Genomic DNA, 17,200 nt, shown 5'->3' with positions numbered 1-17,200 from the left:
AATTCACATTTCACACACTAGTAAGCATTTACTGCAGCAGGATTTTGTGTGTGGGATTGAGTCAAATGAGTCTGGACTGCCGCTGTTCCTTATAATAGAAGGGTTAGCTGTAACAATGTGGCTCATTGACATGCTTTTAATAGTTTGGAAAATGACTGGGCTTGTACTTTGATATTGTTGCAAAGCTTTAGAAAATAAAGCAGACATGACCTGTGAGGAGGAGTACAAAACGATCAAGCTTTTGGGTAAATATCAGGAGTTTTTTTACAGGAGATTTCTGCATTTGTGAAAGCCCTAAAAGTGAGATACATTTTTATCATTTATATAGTGGCAGGCACATTGCTGCCCAGTTATTAAATATCAAGGAGCTCGAGCAAGAACTATTCAATTGACAACTTGTCAGACCGAAATTAATAGCAAACAGCAAACAGATACCTCTTGACTTACCTACTCCTTCACTATAGTTGTTGTCATTAATTGCTTTTAATTATGTTATTAATATGCTGATTACACACAGCTAACTCACCACATGACAATATCTCACACACACACACACACACACACACACACACACACACACACATTATGTCATGTATTCAATGTTGTCAGATCAGATGAAAAAATGTTGACAGAATTTAAAAACTCAACCAGTTTCAAACCAGATTGAGCTGAAAGGGATTTTTCTTGGCACCAGTGTTAGTGTTTATGTGTTTCCCATGAAGGGATGTTTTTGAGTTGCCGGCTGTTTTAAATGATGTTAGCACTCCAGGGAGTTCACGGCCACAGGCCTGCCAACGATATCATACAACAGCCTGCAGCACAGAGCCCTGATGGGTGAAAGGAACAGACACATAGATTCAGGTACACAATTGAATACACATTCATTCTCTCTCACAACATGACACACATACACGCACACCGTCAGCACCTCCCAGCATGCAGGTGGCCCTGAGTAGCAGACCTCGGGAGATGACTGGGTTATTTACCTCAGCCGACACACAGTGTGTCACACACACACACACACACACACACACACACACACACACACACACACACACACATATAACTTCCTCATGCCCAAACAGACTTCCCCTGCTGCTCCTGTGATCTCGTTAATGTTTTAATACTTATGACAGAAGAACAGTTGCTACAGAGAAAGTCAAAGACAGTCAGAGACGGAGAGTAAGAAGGGTCAAAAATGTTCCGAATGTTGTCCTCAGTGATGTTTTTGTTGATGAAGATAGCAGTGTGTTCACGTCGAGCTCCAAGGTCTCATCTCTGACTGTTTGTTTAATGTCACTGTGTGTAACCTTGCTACAGCCCACTGACTTTATCAGTGTGTGTGTGTGTGTGTATTGCAGTCTAGGCATTTCCCCACTGGTGTGTCTGTTTGTGTGTGTGTGTGTGTGTGTGTGTGTGTGTGTGTGTGTGTATTGCAGTCTAGGCATTTCCCCACTGGTGTGTCTGTTTGTGTGTGTAAAATACTCTGTCCAATTGCTATGTGTTTATTTCCCAGAAGACCCCCATGTCTATACACACTCTTCCCCTCTTGGATGCAGCGTTGGTGTGGTCTCTGTAGTCAATGTGTTGGTCGAGTGTGCGCTCAATCCTTGTTCTTGTTTTTTTGGCAGAAATGGATCGAGGGTTTGAGGTCGGTGATACACAACTTTAAGGCCAACAACGTCTGTCCAATGACCTGCCTGAAGAAACAGTGAGTGCAGGAAATAGAACTCTCCAAGTTTGCCTTTAGATATTTAGATTTTGTGCCTGGAGAGTCAAGTAATAGTTCTTCCCAATGCGTGTCATAAACTCTAGTAAGAAATCACCTGTTTTTCTAATCTTTGCCGGCCTCTGTGTTTTCATTTCCTCCTCTCATGTAGTTGGATGAGAATGTGCTTCCTGACTAATGTGAATGGCAAGATTCCTGTAAGAGGGTAAGAATACATTTAAAGGGATATTCGGTCGAAGTGTCAAATAATGTTAAAATATATTGTTAAGAAATATCACAAATGTTTTCTCTATTGATATAGTTAATTAAGTTTTTTCCAATATAGCACAATATTTTGAATCCAAACCTCTTTTTTCTGAATTATTTTACAACTCAGAATTGTTGCCACTTGATGGCCCTTATATTTGATCGACCAGTGTGCCAACATATTTGTCTTCCTTTCACAGCATCACTCGAACATTTGCATCAGGAAAGACAGAGAAGGGGATTTTTCAGGCTCTGAAGGATCTTGGCCTCCCGAGTGGAAAGGTCGAACAAAACAGACTTTTGCCATCAGATAGAGCATGCACGCCACACTAAACTATTCGCTGTGTTTCCCTTGTATTCACACATGTGCGCTTGATTGTCTTCCACAGAATGACGAGATCGAACCAGAAGATTTCCCCTTTGACATGTTCTACATGCTCACACAAAAGATCTGCCCTCGAACAGACATCGAGGAACTCTTCAAGAAGATGTGAGATTCTCCCCCCCCCTTCTTATTTGTCAGTGTTACTTGTGACTGATATTGTAATTAAAGTTAAGACATAATAAAACCCCCAGACAATGAAGTTAACAGTAGATCATTTTGGTATAACCCTTTTACCTGTGCCTCAATAAAACAATGATATTCACTTGAAAATATTCCCTCAGTTTGAGCTACTGCACCATGTTGAAATAATCTGGACAAATATTTCCGCGCCTGCTGCACTAACTAATGTCTGGACAGCCTAACCTGCTTTGACAACAAAACATCATCTGAAAATCAAGATTAACATATTATCACTAAGAGTGTAACGTTCAAGTCTGATGCCCTTGTTCTAATTTTAACTGGATGAATGTCTGTGAGGATGTTTATTTTAAGAAGCATAACTTTTTGTTTTCTAATTAATTCCTTTGCAGCAATGGGAACAAAACTGATTATTTAACTGTAGACCAGTTAGTCAGCTTTCTGAATGAAGTAAGCTCTTTATCATTCATTAACTTCTCTGTGTATTTTGCTTGCCCCTGCCCCTCTCTGCGCCCCCCTCCCCCCTCCTGCTGTGGTTAGAAGTTGCCTTCCAGCTGAACTGGACATCAGCCACTTCTCATGAAACCATCATGTATCAGAACTGCTGACTTCCATTCAGCCTGTGAGGGCAACTTCAACCAACTCCCCAATCCTGAATTCCCACCCTCGTCTTACTCCCCGCCTTGCCTCCCTGTGTCTGATTGGTGTTGTCATGGCAATAGGAGGGTAGAGGCTTTTTATCCTGTTGCTTCCTGCTGTCTGCGTCTGTTTTCTGTGGCTGTGCTCCTCCGTGTGGCTGAATACCTGCTTAGTCTCCCACTGCATGTGTGCTGCCTCATCACAGTCTAGACCAGCCAGTGGAGCCAAAGCTTTGGTTAGATGAATTCCCACCTGGCTGCATGAGTGGGCAGCCACATTGTAACGATGTTTTGAAGCTGATTTGATTGATAAGAGCTGCCTTGAACCTCCACAACACATTCAACCTCTTCGCTCTCAAGCAAACACGTAATCATTGCACCTGTTAGTCTGGCTCTCAGTTTTGTAAACATCTTAAGAATTATTTTGTTTGATACATTCTGGTTTAAATGAGGTAATTTCTCAAAGTACTGCACTGATTCACTTGAGAGCAATCCAAGTAAGGAAAAAACTGTTTTTGAATTGAGCACCTTTGGCACCCTGCCCCTTGTTGCATTAAGTTGACCCCCCCCCCTCCCCCGCCAATTTGTTGCATCTCATTTGTTTGACAGTAAGTTGAAAATATGTTCCTTTATCAAGTCGTGTGTTACCCCTCAGAACCAGCGTGACCCCCGGTTAAATGAAATCCTGTTCCCATTCTACGACCCCAAGAGGGTGATGCAGATCATCGAGAAATACGAGAGGGATGAAGAGCTCAAGAAGAAAGGTAATGGATGTGCAGGAAAACAAGAGGCTGGGAGTTACTTTAGACGGCACTGCCACCTGCCTGTGAACCTTTAAAACTACAGTGTCATGTAAAATCACCAGCACAGTTACACACCAGTGACGTTTTATTTTCTTTTTTTCCCTGTTCTGGGCTTTTCAATAGTTATAGTAAGTGGTGCTACTCTGTAACAAATGTAGCATCATTGGGAAAAGTGATACATTTTAGCAACCTTTCTTTAACATCTTTATTCGAAATTCTTGACTACATTCAGCTACTTTACTCTTTAACCCCGTTCTGACTTTCACTGCTCGTTCTGTCTGCTCCAGGTTGTATGTCCAGTGACGGCTTCTGCAGATACCTGATGTCAGATGAAAATGCTCCAGTTTTCTTGGACCGTTTGGAGCTGTACCAAGAAATGGACCAGCCTCTGGCCCACTACTTCATCAGTTCCTCCCACAACACATACCTGACGGGGCGACAGTTTGGAGGAAAGTCTTCAGTAGAGATGTATCGCCAGGTTCTGCTCTCTGGATCCAGGTAAAGTGTTTCCTGGACTGTTGAGGCGGTGATTACTCTTCAAGGCAGAAACATTAACACCCAACATAGAGGCTTTGGCAAAGCTGTTCTTATTCTACAGACATATATGCATGTGCAGAATCTGCTTTGTTAACATGTGCAGCCTGAACAGGAGAACATTTTTTGAAATAAAAGTGAAAGCAGGTTTGTGTGCGTTTTTCCATCCCGTCAGATGTGTGGAGTTGGATTGCTGGGATGGAAAAGGAGAGGACCAGGAGCCCATCATCACCCACGGCAAGGCCATGTGCACAGACATCCTGTTCAAGGTAAACGCACAAACACAACAGTGCGAGTCTGTTTTCTTCCCGCTTCAGTTCAGTATAACTCAATGAGGTTTCACTGCCCTCTGCTGTTGAGAGTATGAAATGCACAAGTCTTGGTACGTCATCACATTTCTTCTTTTGTTTTTGTGCTTCATCTTTATCTTTTGTTTCTTTCTTCTCCTCTGCCCTAACAGGATGTTATTCAAGCCATCAAGGAGACAGCATTTGTCACTTCAGATTACCCTGTTATTTTGTCTTTCGAAAACCATTGCAGGTGTGTATACAACGAGTTATTAGCGAGGTGTTGATGGGTAGGGATCATTATCCTTTACAGATATTTCACATCTCTGTGTTTGTATCACCAGTAAACCACAGCAGTACAAGATGGCCAAGTATTGTGAGGAGATCTTTGGGGATCTCCTCCTCAAACAGCCTCTGGAAAACTTCCCGGTAAGGACTCTCCTTTTATTTCACAAAGTCTTTCAGAGTTGATTGCCTTTAGAGGATTGTCTTCTATATTTGAACTCGTGATTTTTTTTCCTCTCTTTTGGGCAGATTGAACCTGGGCGCCCTTTACCCTCTCCAAATGACCTCAAACGTAAAATCCTCATCAAAAACAAACGTTTAAAACCTGAAGTTGAGCAGAGTGAGTACATGACTCCCACTGTTGACCTGTTCCTGTTCTTTTACGATTTATGTTTTTGTAACGAGTCATGTGCGTGTATGTGTCATACAGAACAGCTCGAGGCCTTTAAGAAACACATGGAGGCAGGAGAGACCAACACTACAGCCATCATCATGGGAGAGGAGACTCAAGAGGAAACAGAGAATGGTCAGTTTAATGCGACTACGTTTGTACAAAGGCCATCTTTTTTGTTGACGGACGCTGTGGGGGCCGGACTTTTAGAAGTTGGTGTTGGGTGGAAATGTAACACAAGTATTTCAGCCTTGTGGTGTTAGTATTAGTATTAGTTTATTTAAAAGGGAACAGTGCAATTTCATAAAACACATGATAATACATGGTTAAAAAAAAGCCAGAATTAGCCAGAAGGCTAGTTTTCATCTGTAGTCCCCTGGCCATGATGGGATAAAAATTACAATTTAAAAGTAAGAAAAGAAAAAGTGGAAGAGAGAGAGAGTAAAAAAAGCACACAATGCATGTACAATATAATACAAAATATACCTTTACAATTAAGAAAAAAATACATCATAACACAAAATAATATCAAAACATCACGACAGGCTTTATTTGTGTGTTTATTGTTTAATCACCCACAATCATTAATGTTCTGGAGGCGAGATGGAAAGCCTCAGGGGGCCAGTTGATGATCACTGGTTTAATGTGCAATGTTTAGGACTCTCTTCAATTAGAGAGTAGAGAAGGACACAGAATTTAACGTACACAACATGACACAAAGAATAGACACTTTCAAAAGGGGCATTGGTGCTCAGTTAGGTGAAATTTCTTTGAAGCCAAGCTTGTAAAAAAAAAAAAAAAAAGACTGAATGCATCAATAAAAACATTTTGTGCTCTGGACTTAATGTGTTTTTGTGTTTGTTTGTGTAGGAGAAAAAGAGGCTGAGGATAAAGATCTGAATTCAGAGGCTCCCAGCATCCTATCAGAGACGCCCAGTGAGAAAGAGGCCAACAGTGTTTCTCAGAGTAACGCCGTCAGCTCCGGGAAAGAGGAACAACGCACTAACAGTATCAAGAAGGTGTGTGTGTGTGTGTGTGTGTGTCTTTCCTTGAAACTGTTACAACAATGTTTCTTTTCACCTTTAAGATTCTCTTAGTTTTTCAATGATTTTGATATTTTTGTTGTTTATTTTGTAGGATCCTTTTTTTGATCATTGATTATCATGGAAGAATGAAAGTGCTGACACTGATGCCAAGAGGGAACATTTAAATTCAGTTGTGTGTGGGTTGGGTTTTTTTCCTGTCTGTTTCCAGGTGCCAGATGATGATGTGACAGAGATATCAGAAGCCACAGAAGCAACAGATAACACAGATATCTCAGAAGCATCTGACAAAGAAAATAACAAAAAGGCAAGGGCAAAGACTGCAAATACACTTTTTCCTTTACAACGAATTAACTACTTCTTGGGAAAAGCATAATGTTTGTTTTTTTTAAATCAGATATATTGAAATGTCCTAAGAATATTTGATTGTACCTGTCCTGTGCAGGGTGGAGAAGGGGGAGAAGAGGAGAACGCTGAGGAGGCTCTGATAGCGCAGTATACGTATGTTGGAGCTACCACAAACATCCACCCATACCTGTCAGCCATGGTCAACTACGCACAACCCATCAAGTTTCAGAGTTTCGACATGGCCGAGGGTTAGCTTCTCCTGTTCTTACCGTCTTGAAATTTTACATTTGTTTTGATTGTGACCCTGACAGATTTTTGTTCATTAATACAAAGAATGAAATCAAGGATGTTCAGTGAATATTTAGGTCACACGTGTGGCTGTGGATTAAAACACCATGTCATGAGCTCTTTTCTTCTCTCTTTCAGAAAAGAACATCCACCATAACATGTCGTCTTTTAACGAGTCTGTTGGTCTGGGCTACCTGAAGACCAATGCCATAGAGTTTGTCAAGTATCTTTTGAGCTTAAAGTCCCAGCTGTGCTGCATTTCTCTCAACACGTGTCTCGAAAGGCCTTTCAACAGTGTAGCATGTAACTGCTAATCACTCAGTGCCACATCCCTTTAAGTATTAAAGGGTGATTAAAATGACTCTTCTATGCTACCAGAAACTTCAAACCTGCACTTAGGGGCCGAGGAAACAAGTTGAAAAAACAAGATTGGAATATCACAGTATACGTTTGATTAACATTAGCTTTTTAACATTTGCAGTTATTCAGCGTCATTATCAGACACTTCAGCATATTTTATTTTTATGTCTCACTTAAACTTTGGAGGGAATATTTGGCCTTTTAACAGCTACTGTTTTTCTGTAATCCTTTGCTGTGTGCATACTGTGTCCTAACGTTAGCTTCTGTAAAGAAGGTTTTCCATCTGTCAAAAACAGATGACATTTAGAGAGCACTGATAGTGAACCAGGCCAGAAGCTGAACATCAACACTGACACATGAGACGTAAAGATGAATGGAGTTGCTGATTCAGTCTGGTTCATCACTACAAGGAAAGCTCTTTCACTTTGTAACATTGACGTCTGATACATGTGTTGTTGAAAGTAAAGATATGTCTTTAAAAGTGTGAGTTTTAACTGAATAGATTGAGGTCACCTCAATAAGAACTGATGGTGGGTCAGAGCTGCTGTCGGAAAGAACACGAGGCCTCTTGAGGCCGTTGTGCCTTTGGACTATGTGACTTGGCCAGACACACAAACTATTTGACTCTCTCTCCCCCCCAATGGAACTACTTGACCCAGGCTGTTCACACTAAAAATAGTCCTGCAGTCTATTTACCACACATATACACACAAGCACTAACATGCGTACTCACACATGCGCTGGAACACAGATGCTCTCTCCCCCCCCCTTTCATTTTTTTTTCCTGAACTTCAGTGCAGCTACAACAAGCGTCAGATGAGCCGGATCTACCCCAAAGGAGGCCGGGTGGATTCCAGTAATTACATGCCTCAGATTTTCTGGAACGCGGGCTGCCAGATGGTCTCACTGAACTTCCAGACCCCAGGTACCACAGCACACAACACAGGACCTCTGACCCCACACCCACACACGCTCACAGTATGAACGTATTACAAGCACATACATACTGTATACAGATGTAAGCGCTTGATCAACCCTCTGATTCAAAGAGGACAGAAGATGAGCTTGTGACCTCGCGTATTCAGACATCATACTGTGAGCATCATGAAGACACGCGTGTCACCTCCAGCCCAACTTATACATGCACATGTCCAATTAAGTGCAAACTTACTTCAAGATAAACAAAACTTAATCACACTTCAAATGAAGATCCTTTTTGAAATGATATGTGAGCTTGATGGGTCACATCAGCCAGATTACAACAGAGCGAGTCATCTCAGTGTAACTGACAAAACATGTGCCTGATAAATGTTCCTGAAACCTCCAACATAAACTTTACAAAAATGTTGCAGCTTCCAAAGATTATCCCCGATTCTTGTTGTGAATATTTCTAAGGTAGATCAGGAAAACTGCCCACATCAAACCCTCTGGTCTGGTTTTTGTTTTTGATGATCTGAACCTTTAAGCATAAACAGTTTGTATGTCATTTTGTAACTTCCATTTTCCCTTTTCTTGATTTCGTGACGCACAGCCACATTTTTTTTTTTATAAAGTATTAGTGCCACACACACACAGACCAATACAGTGAGTGACGCCTGACAGCAGACAGCTGCTACCCCACGGCTGGAGGCAAAAGAAGTCAGACCATATGGCCTGCTGGGAGCGGAGCATGTGTAGTGCTTAGGGGAAAGTGAAAAAAAAAAAGCAACAACAACAAAAAAAAAATACTTCCACAGAAAATGAAGCAAATGAACTGAATTGAACATTGAAAAAAATATTTGCTGTTCCTGTAGGTATGGTTAGCAGCTGATTGATGTGTCTGCTCTCCCTTTCTCTCTTAGATCTGTCCATGCAGCTGAATCAGGGGAAGTTTGAGTACAACGGCTCCTGCGGGTGAGAGCAGCTCTTTACTTCATTCTCCCTCGCTCATTCTTCTCCTATCCCTCCATTCTCCGCCCCTTTCTCGAGCTCATCAATTAAAGCATGTCACATCCCATTAGTTGTTGCCAGAAGCAACCAAAGCTCCCGTCTGCCCTGAGGGCCAGTGAGTGCTTCAGGGATTTGAGCTCCTCTTCGCCCGCCTCTAAAGTTCTCTGCAGTCATCTATCTCCTCTTCTCTCCATCACTGTCTCCATCCCTCGGCTCTAATACTGTCCCGGAGGGCAGAGATTTCACTGCTAATGCTGGAAATCTCATATGTGGGAAGATGGGAGCTTTTGAAGACACCCATCATTACTAATGTCACTCTGCCGGGCCCGAGGTTAACACACACACACACACAGGCTCCCACACACAAAGCTGCAGTACCTTCCTGTTCCCAGTAGATTATAACAGAGCTTAGTTTCAACTACAATTCTCTGAAATCAAATATTGTGCTGCTGAATAAAATCCTCTATTGATTTTTTCTGTGCACTCATTTCCTCCGTTTGTTTTCTGTGTTTGTGTTTGTGTTTCAGGTACCTGCTGAAGCCTGATTTCATGCGGCGATCAGACAGGATGTTTGACCCTTTCTCAGAGACACCGGTGGATGGTGTCATTGCTGCAACCTGCAGCGTACAGGTCAGGTCATGTGATACCTCTCCCAAGCTCAGAATGTTTCACTAAAAACAAAGATACAATGAAATTACAACATTTGACTCAAAATGTTGTATTTAGTTTTAAACAGAGCTTTTGCCTTGTCACACCCATCAGCACTTGGTTACTTGGCAATACTGATCGTGCTTTGTTGTAACTCATACCTGCAGTGTGGAGATCCAATGCACAGCTGTTTTTAATAGTCATTGTTGTGTTTTTTTCTTTTCTTCAGGTGTTTTCTGGACAGTTCTTGTCAGACAAGAAAATCGGGACGTACGTTGAGGTCGACATGTACGGGCTGCCGACGGACACCATCAGGAAGGAGTTCAAGACACGCATGGTGATGAACAACGGCCTGAACCCAGCATACAACGAGGAACCCTTCGTCTTCAGAAAGGTACGGAGAGACGCGTGGCCAGGGCTTGTTAGGTGAGGTGTGACAAACGATAGCGGGGCAAGACCAGGAAGCAGTATTTGTTTTCCTTATTGTGTTTTTAGGAGAGGAAGAAGAGCGGTAAACAAAGAGCAGCAAGAACAAAGGAACAATGTGGAGAAACAGAGAAAGAAACAATTAGTGAAGGTGGAAAGATATTAGAGATATAGAGCAAAGGAGAGAGAGAGAGAAAAGTGTGTGTTATAGTGCTGCTCTCAGCAGAATGAGGAGTCTCTCAGCCATGACTGTGACTCCAGCTTCCTAATACACACCATCAATCACAGGCTGCCGCAGTGCTGCCCTGCTCACACACACACACACACACACACACCACTATCAAAGAGGGGCATCACAAGCAGAGCTGCAGGCAAGATCAGTGTCTTATATCTAAACACAAACGCCCCCAAACACTGACACACCTTTAACATGCGTGCACACGCAACACAGTCAGAGCGAGCGATGGCACACCAGCAGCACACTTACAGATCCGCAAGGTTACGTTTCCTTCAGCACATACACAAGGAGGAGCTTCCACCCATTCATCTCCAGCGAGTATTTTCTGGCCTTATCTCTTACCTTCCCTCTCGTATACATATTATTCATCCTCCTCTCTCCGCGTTCACGTCTCCACACACAATGCCAGTTAAGAGTCTTTTTTTTTTTTTCCCCCAGTGTAGTGACATACAAGCTCATGCACAGACACAAGTTACACACATTTATATGCAAGATATGCTCTGCTCCCTGTATGCATGCTAGCTAGGATGATGGCTTTGTCAAAAGTAAGATATGCTGTCCTGTGTCCTATCCGGTGTGAGGTGCTATCTTGAGTTTTCCTGTATCACACTCAGACTGTCCCCTGATAGTATCCTCTGCTCTGTCATCTTGCCCTTGCCCTCAATGATGCTGTTTCTTGTTTAGCTTAAAAAAAGTGAGTCTTTATGCTGCACCGGTAGTAAAATAGTTTGTCATTTACCTGTTTCCACCGCAGAATGAGTAAAGTAGAGAGTTGCACAGTTCTGATCCGACTCCTTCATTTCTGACTTACTTTTTGTCCCCACACTGCCTTTTCCTTATCCTTCCTCCATCACATCTTTTTTCACCATTATCCCATGCTCCCCCATCCCCATCCGACATTTCCATACCTCCCTCCCTCCCAGGTGATATTACCGGACCTGGCAGTGCTGCGTATCGCAGTTTACGACGACAACAACAAGCTGATTGGCCAGCGCCTCCTGCCTCTGGACGGTCTGCAGGCTGGCTACCGTCACATCTCGCTGAGGAACGAGGGTAACAAACCTCTGTCGTTGCCCACCATCTTCTGCCAAATCATTCTCAAGACTTACGTGCCAGACGGATTTGGAGGTGAGGGAAGCAGACACACTCAAAAATATGCTGATGCAATAGTTAAAGTTTGTGGTACATGTTCTCCTCTTTGTTTGTGTAGGTTTGTTCGATACTTTCTGAGTTTGGCTTCCACGTACTCTTACTCTCTGCCTCTGGTTAGTTTGAACATGCAGGGTAATGGCATGGTACAAATGATGATGGCAGTGAATCTGCAGTGTAAGACTGTTTAAAACACGCAGCAGCATACTAATGATCTGGACAGTTGGAATTGTCATTAAATAAAGCCAAGGGGCTTGCACTGAGAAACCATTACTGTAACCATTAGCTGTCTTCTCGGCCAGACATGCAGCACAGTACTAGGAGCTAAAAAAAACCTCTTTCTTTAAAAAGTGTAAGACTACTTCAAACAAGATTATAGCCCGGTATCTGCCTACATCCTTTCTCTGAATAATGACTCCGTTTTTCATCATGTAAGGGGACAGCCTTTGTGAAGGATCTTCTTTAAAAGGATTAAATGTTACTTGTTAAAAAGAGGTGCTTTAAACCCTCTTTAAAAAAATCCTAATTTGTCATTAGTCAATACAAGCAGCATCTGTTGCATGTGAATGTCCTCAGAGAGTCAACCTGCTCAGAGGCTCTTTCTGATGTTCTTTTCATTTACACATTATGAAAACTACTGAGCCAAATTGGGATTTTCTACAAAACAAACAAAAGAAGAAATCATTTTAAGTATTGTTGCATTTGTTTCAGCATTTGTGGATGCACTATCAGACCCAAAGAAGTTCTTGACCATAGCAGAAAAGAGAGCAGACCAGATGAAGGCGCTGGGGATCGACACGGTACACATGACACACACACACACATACACACACACACACACAATGTTTTTCTTTGTACTGATAGAAACTCTTATGGACAACCTGCATGAACGTCCATACTGAGCTACAACTGCATTCATCCAATAACCTAAAGTGATGATTTCCATTTTGTAGAATGACATTGCAGATGTTCCCAGTGGAAGCTCTAAGAACGACAAGAAGGGAAAGGGCAAAGGAGACACCGTGAAGGCCAATGTGACACCACAAGCCAGCTCAGATACTGCCCAGACCTCGAACTCTTCCCAAAATAACACCGCAGAATCCAAGAAGGGTACAGTCTCTCTTAATCTCATAAACATTTTTTAAAACAATATATTAATGCTAATTGGATGGTGTTTTTATCAATTTTCCTTTTCCGTTTCAGATACTGCACTCGTGCCTAATGTCAGCATTGATGACTTAAAACAAATGAAGGTTGGTAACTTAACTCTGCAAAAACTCTCCAACAGCTCCGTCTGTGTGTCAATAATGATAACGTTCAAACATTTCCAGAAAGAACACTCCAATTATGAGGCAAGAGTGAAGTTGTTCATCATTTATTTTATTCAAGTACAGAGTATGCAAGTGTAGTATGACCATAGTGAAATAAATCTAAGTGTTTTTTGTTTTTTTTAAAAAGGAAGATAACAGAGTACCTTCAACTGAAGAGTAAGAGAGAGCAGTTCAGTTTTAGAGAGCAGCGATTTCTAAAAACTGTTCCTCAGCTTTAACTCCCAATATTATCTCTTCAAAAAAAGAGATACCTCAGAAGATGCTGCACAGATGGAACTACTGTTCTGTAGACATATCCTGAAGTGTCTGTAACCCTCTCTCATGCTGGCCCAGTCTGCTCCCGTTAACAAACACACAACTCTCTCTCTCTGCAGACGTACCTTAAACTGATTAAAAAGCAACAGAAGGAGCTCAACACTTTAAAGAAGAAACACTCAAAGGTGAGTGATTGTTTTCATGGTGAGCTGCTGTGTGACGCTAATGCAAACAGGCTGCTGCTTATTCTGAACAGTCATTGAAGCTCAAAGGGGCGAACACGGGAGGGGGGGGGGGGGGGGGGGGGGGGGGGGTCATAGTGGCTGATTAATGATCACACTATTAAATCCTATTGTATAACTCATGGTAGAATAATACCATGCACTACTCATCTGTTGATCCAGTGAAGGGTGCTGCTGTCTCATTGCTCATGTCAACAACAACGTAATGCAGTACGGCTACGTGATTTGTATCCATATCCGTATCTCTTAATGGTTTGATCACACTGAAAACATACTAAAGTGATGTATGTTTTTTTGATTTTTTTTTTTTTAACAGGATCAAAATACAATGCAGAAATCTCACTGCACACAGGTGGACAAGATGGTGTCTGCACATGATAAGGAAAAGTCAACACTGGAGAAACTACTAGAGAAAGCCATCAAGAAACGAGGGTGAGTTGGAGAAAATGCCGAGCATAATGCATCGTGTTACGTACTGAATCGTGTTTCGTTCCCATTAGCGAACGTGAATCATCCCTGTGCCTTTCATTCTTTTCTGATCAAAGCGCCATGACTAAATGTGACATGAATATATTTTCATATTTTTTTCTCTCAGAGAAAACAACTGCCAAGAGCTGAAGAAGGAGACAGAGGATAAAATCCAAACTCTGGTCGCCGATCACAAAGTCAAGGTAACACTAAACCAGCACCTGTGAAACAATTATTTGAGCTTGATGCTAGTATGATGCTGACTCAAGTTTGTACGGCTGGTTTCTGTGTGTGTTTGTGTTTAGGTAAAGGACATCACAGCACAGCACACAAAAGAGTGGTCAGAGCTGATCAGTAGTCACAGCAGTGAGGAGCAGGAGATGAAGGACAGCCACGTCACACAGCAGTGTGAACACCTCAAGAAACTTCTGGCAACTGTCCAGGAGCAGCAGACGATGCAGCTAAAACTCATCCATGAACGGTGAGACACTCTCTCACACACACACACACACACACACACATTCAGATGCTTGCATATACACTCAGAAATGCTTCTAAAAGTATTATTGCTTTTGTAAAGGTTGCTTTTTGTGCTCAAGTTTCCTTTCCTTTTTTTGTCCCACAATTTTAGGCAGAGCAAAGAGATGAGAGCCAACCAGGCCAAGATGTCCATGGAAAACAGTAAAGCCATCAGCCAGGACAAGAGCATCAAAAACAAGGCAGAGAGAGAGAGGTGGGTCACACATAAATAAGAATAAATATATTAGCATAGCCTCTTTTTAACACCCTCTCTCTCTCTCTCTCTCTCTCTCTCTCTCGCTCTCGCTCTCTCGCTCTCTCGCTCTCTCGCTCTCTCTCTCTCTCGCTCTCTCTCTCTCTCTCTCTCTCTCTCTCTCTCTCTCTCTCTCTCTCTCTCTCTCTCTCTCTCTCTCTCTCTCTCTCTCTCTCTCTCTCTCTCTCTCTCTCTCTCTCTCTCCCTCCTGTTTAGGAGAGTGCGCGAGTTAAACAGCAGCAACACTAAGAAGTTCCTGGATGAGAGGAAGAGGGTATGTTCTTTCAACTTAAAAGATAAAAAAAACATACAAGTGACTCTCTCCTTTGAGGCATAATGATGCTGTTTAGCTTCTTGTAGTTTGTTTTACAGAATAAACACAAGAATCATTTCTGATTTCTAAAGAGAAGCAGCGTTTGTAATGTTGTCGGGAAAGATCTCCAAACATTATCTCAAATCGTTTTCATCTTGATATTTAGGATATAAGTGTTTTCTTTTTTAAGTTACAATACCATCAGCCTGATTTATATGTGAAGCAACCATTCTAAACCTTTTGAATGTAGATGTTTCACACTAAGAGCATGATGAATTTGAAACAGTATGATATGGGGCGGCTGTGGCTCAGTGGTCTGGGTTTGATCACAAGCTCCTGCAGCCTCATGTCCAAGTGTCAAAGGAGATACTGAACCCCAGATTGTTCCCTCTGCTAAGACAGCAGCGTCTGAGTGTGTATAAATGTGTAGGCGTGTCCTGCTGTGTCAAAAGCACTTTGAGTGGTCAGAAGAAAACCACTCAAGTCCACAAGTAAGCAATGCTTCATGAGTGTAGTATTAAATATGAATCATGCCTTGAGTTTTGTGGTTAAACTTATTGAAGTTGTGAAACAGTTACTGAATGTGTCCTGTGTGTGTGCAGCTGGCTATGAAGCTTCAGAAGGAGATGGAGCAGCTAGAGAAAAATCAGAAGGACCAGGTGGAGAAACTGGAGAAGTTCAACGAGCAGGTACACAACTCAGTAACAATGAACCACAAACTGGAACCCTTATAGGCATTAAACTGTAATTCTCCATCTCCACACAGCTGAACTCAAGCAGACCCTCTCTCTGTTTATGGTCCTTTGTGCTCCACTGCTTCTTAACTGTTCGTGAAACTTGAGACTGGAGACAAGTGCAGCTCCCTGGCTGATTTGGTCTCCAGATAATGGCTGCAGTTTGTATCACTTGTGATGTAAACTGGAATTAGTTCTAGTTTGGCAGGAAGTCTTTCATATAGTTGGGATTATTGTTGCCACACAGTCTACACTCTACAGAAAAATAAAACTGGTCCCAAATACTAAACACTCAGCTCAGATTGAAGAATCCAAAACGCAGCTCTCTTATCACGATTCACCATTACAGACACATCTGCTTTACATGTTCTCAATGTCAACAACACACAAGTAGAAACTAGAGTTCATATTGCATGTACAAGTATATATAAAGGTCTCGTATCTCCATCTGTCCATTTGATTTTTGCCATAATTCACCCTCTGTTATCTGTGTGTCACATGTATGTACATGTTTGTTTTTAATATCATTTGCTTTTTCCGGCACAGCTTTTGAAATCACACCATGCAAACAAACAGGTTCAAGGTAGGCCTCTGCATCTCATCCCACACTACCTCTGATACCATCCGTCTGTCGGTGCATCACTAAATGATCATGTGCCTCTTTTTTTCTTTGCCTTCTTTCTTTCAGTCATGTTCATCACTTGTTGCACTTAGCCTGTTAAAACCCGTATTAAAGCGTCTACTATCAGGAGCAGTCTCGAGGTGATTCACCTCCGAGTAAAGCCGGGAAATAGTAGACACCAAGTCTGTCTGAAGAAATGACACGATGAAATACAGAAAGAAAGTGATTCATTAGTCTTTGAAAGCCCATTCCCATACTTAACTCTGCAGCTCTCAGGGTGTGAGCAGTGCCAACTACAAGCTTGAGTCATTTATCACCATGACTCACCAGCTATTACTAAGCAAAAACAGCCAGCTCCCAACCTGCCCCACTGTGCTTTCACTCCAGCTTTGTGTCATTAGTTTTCATAGTATGTGACAATGTCCCTCTGCGCTCATTGTGTGGTCAAAATTACTCATCACTCCTGCTGAGCATAAGGTTTGTGTTACCTGCAAACAGAAGCAAGGACATTGACGCAGCAGGAGAGATAGAGGCTGAGACACAAACAGGTTCGTGATTCTCATATCAGAATCTGATTCAGCCTGAAATGAGGATCAGT

At 42.2% G+C, this 17,200-nt stretch overlaps 1 protein-coding gene across 2 annotated transcripts in view; it reads left to right on the top strand.

Annotated features, from left to right (window-relative positions):
* Positions 1–17,200, top strand: part of plcb4b (phospholipase C, beta 4b) — a 63,357-nt gene that overhangs the window by 42,278 nt on the left and 3,879 nt on the right. Inside the window, exons 8-39 of one of the 2 annotated variants that reach the window (XM_079365532.1) lie at positions 1,632–1,711; positions 1,881–1,934; positions 2,176–2,257; positions 2,365–2,465; positions 2,891–2,948; positions 3,792–3,900; positions 4,227–4,437; positions 4,649–4,742; positions 4,934–5,013; positions 5,105–5,189; positions 5,295–5,385; positions 5,476–5,571; positions 6,307–6,455; positions 6,691–6,786; positions 6,925–7,075; positions 7,254–7,338; positions 8,276–8,400; positions 9,317–9,368; positions 9,932–10,034; positions 10,282–10,446; positions 11,640–11,844; positions 12,577–12,665; positions 12,819–12,975; positions 13,069–13,118; positions 13,571–13,636; positions 14,010–14,125; positions 14,289–14,364; positions 14,467–14,642; positions 14,793–14,894; positions 15,150–15,207; positions 15,849–15,935; positions 16,527–16,563. In XM_079365532.1, the coding sequence (XP_079221658.1) occupies positions 1,632–1,711; positions 1,881–1,934; positions 2,176–2,257; positions 2,365–2,465; positions 2,891–2,948; positions 3,792–3,900; positions 4,227–4,437; positions 4,649–4,742; positions 4,934–5,013; positions 5,105–5,189; positions 5,295–5,385; positions 5,476–5,571; positions 6,307–6,455; positions 6,691–6,786; positions 6,925–7,075; positions 7,254–7,338; positions 8,276–8,400; positions 9,317–9,368; positions 9,932–10,034; positions 10,282–10,446; positions 11,640–11,844; positions 12,577–12,665; positions 12,819–12,975; positions 13,069–13,118; positions 13,571–13,636; positions 14,010–14,125; positions 14,289–14,364; positions 14,467–14,642; positions 14,793–14,894; positions 15,150–15,207; positions 15,849–15,935; positions 16,527–16,563 (3,286 nt within the window). The remainder of the gene's footprint in view (positions 1–1,631; positions 1,712–1,880; positions 1,935–2,175; positions 2,258–2,364; positions 2,466–2,890; positions 2,949–3,791; positions 3,901–4,226; positions 4,438–4,648; positions 4,743–4,933; positions 5,014–5,104; positions 5,190–5,294; positions 5,386–5,475; positions 5,572–6,306; positions 6,456–6,690; positions 6,787–6,924; positions 7,076–7,253; positions 7,339–8,275; positions 8,401–9,316; positions 9,369–9,931; positions 10,035–10,281; positions 10,447–11,639; positions 11,845–12,576; positions 12,666–12,818; positions 12,976–13,068; positions 13,119–13,570; positions 13,637–14,009; positions 14,126–14,288; positions 14,365–14,466; positions 14,643–14,792; positions 14,895–15,149; positions 15,208–15,848; positions 15,936–16,526; positions 16,564–17,200) is intronic. The other variant, XM_079365533.1, reaches the window with a different exon arrangement.

The sequence above is a fragment of the Symphodus melops genome (genome assembly GCF_947650265.1).
Source record: "Symphodus melops genome assembly, chromosome: 1".
NCBI classification, from domain to species: Eukaryota; Metazoa; Chordata; class Actinopteri; order Labriformes; family Labridae; genus Symphodus; species Symphodus melops.
Note: the sequence above shows the minus strand (reverse complement) of the source record. Positions and strands in the feature narration are given on the sequence as shown.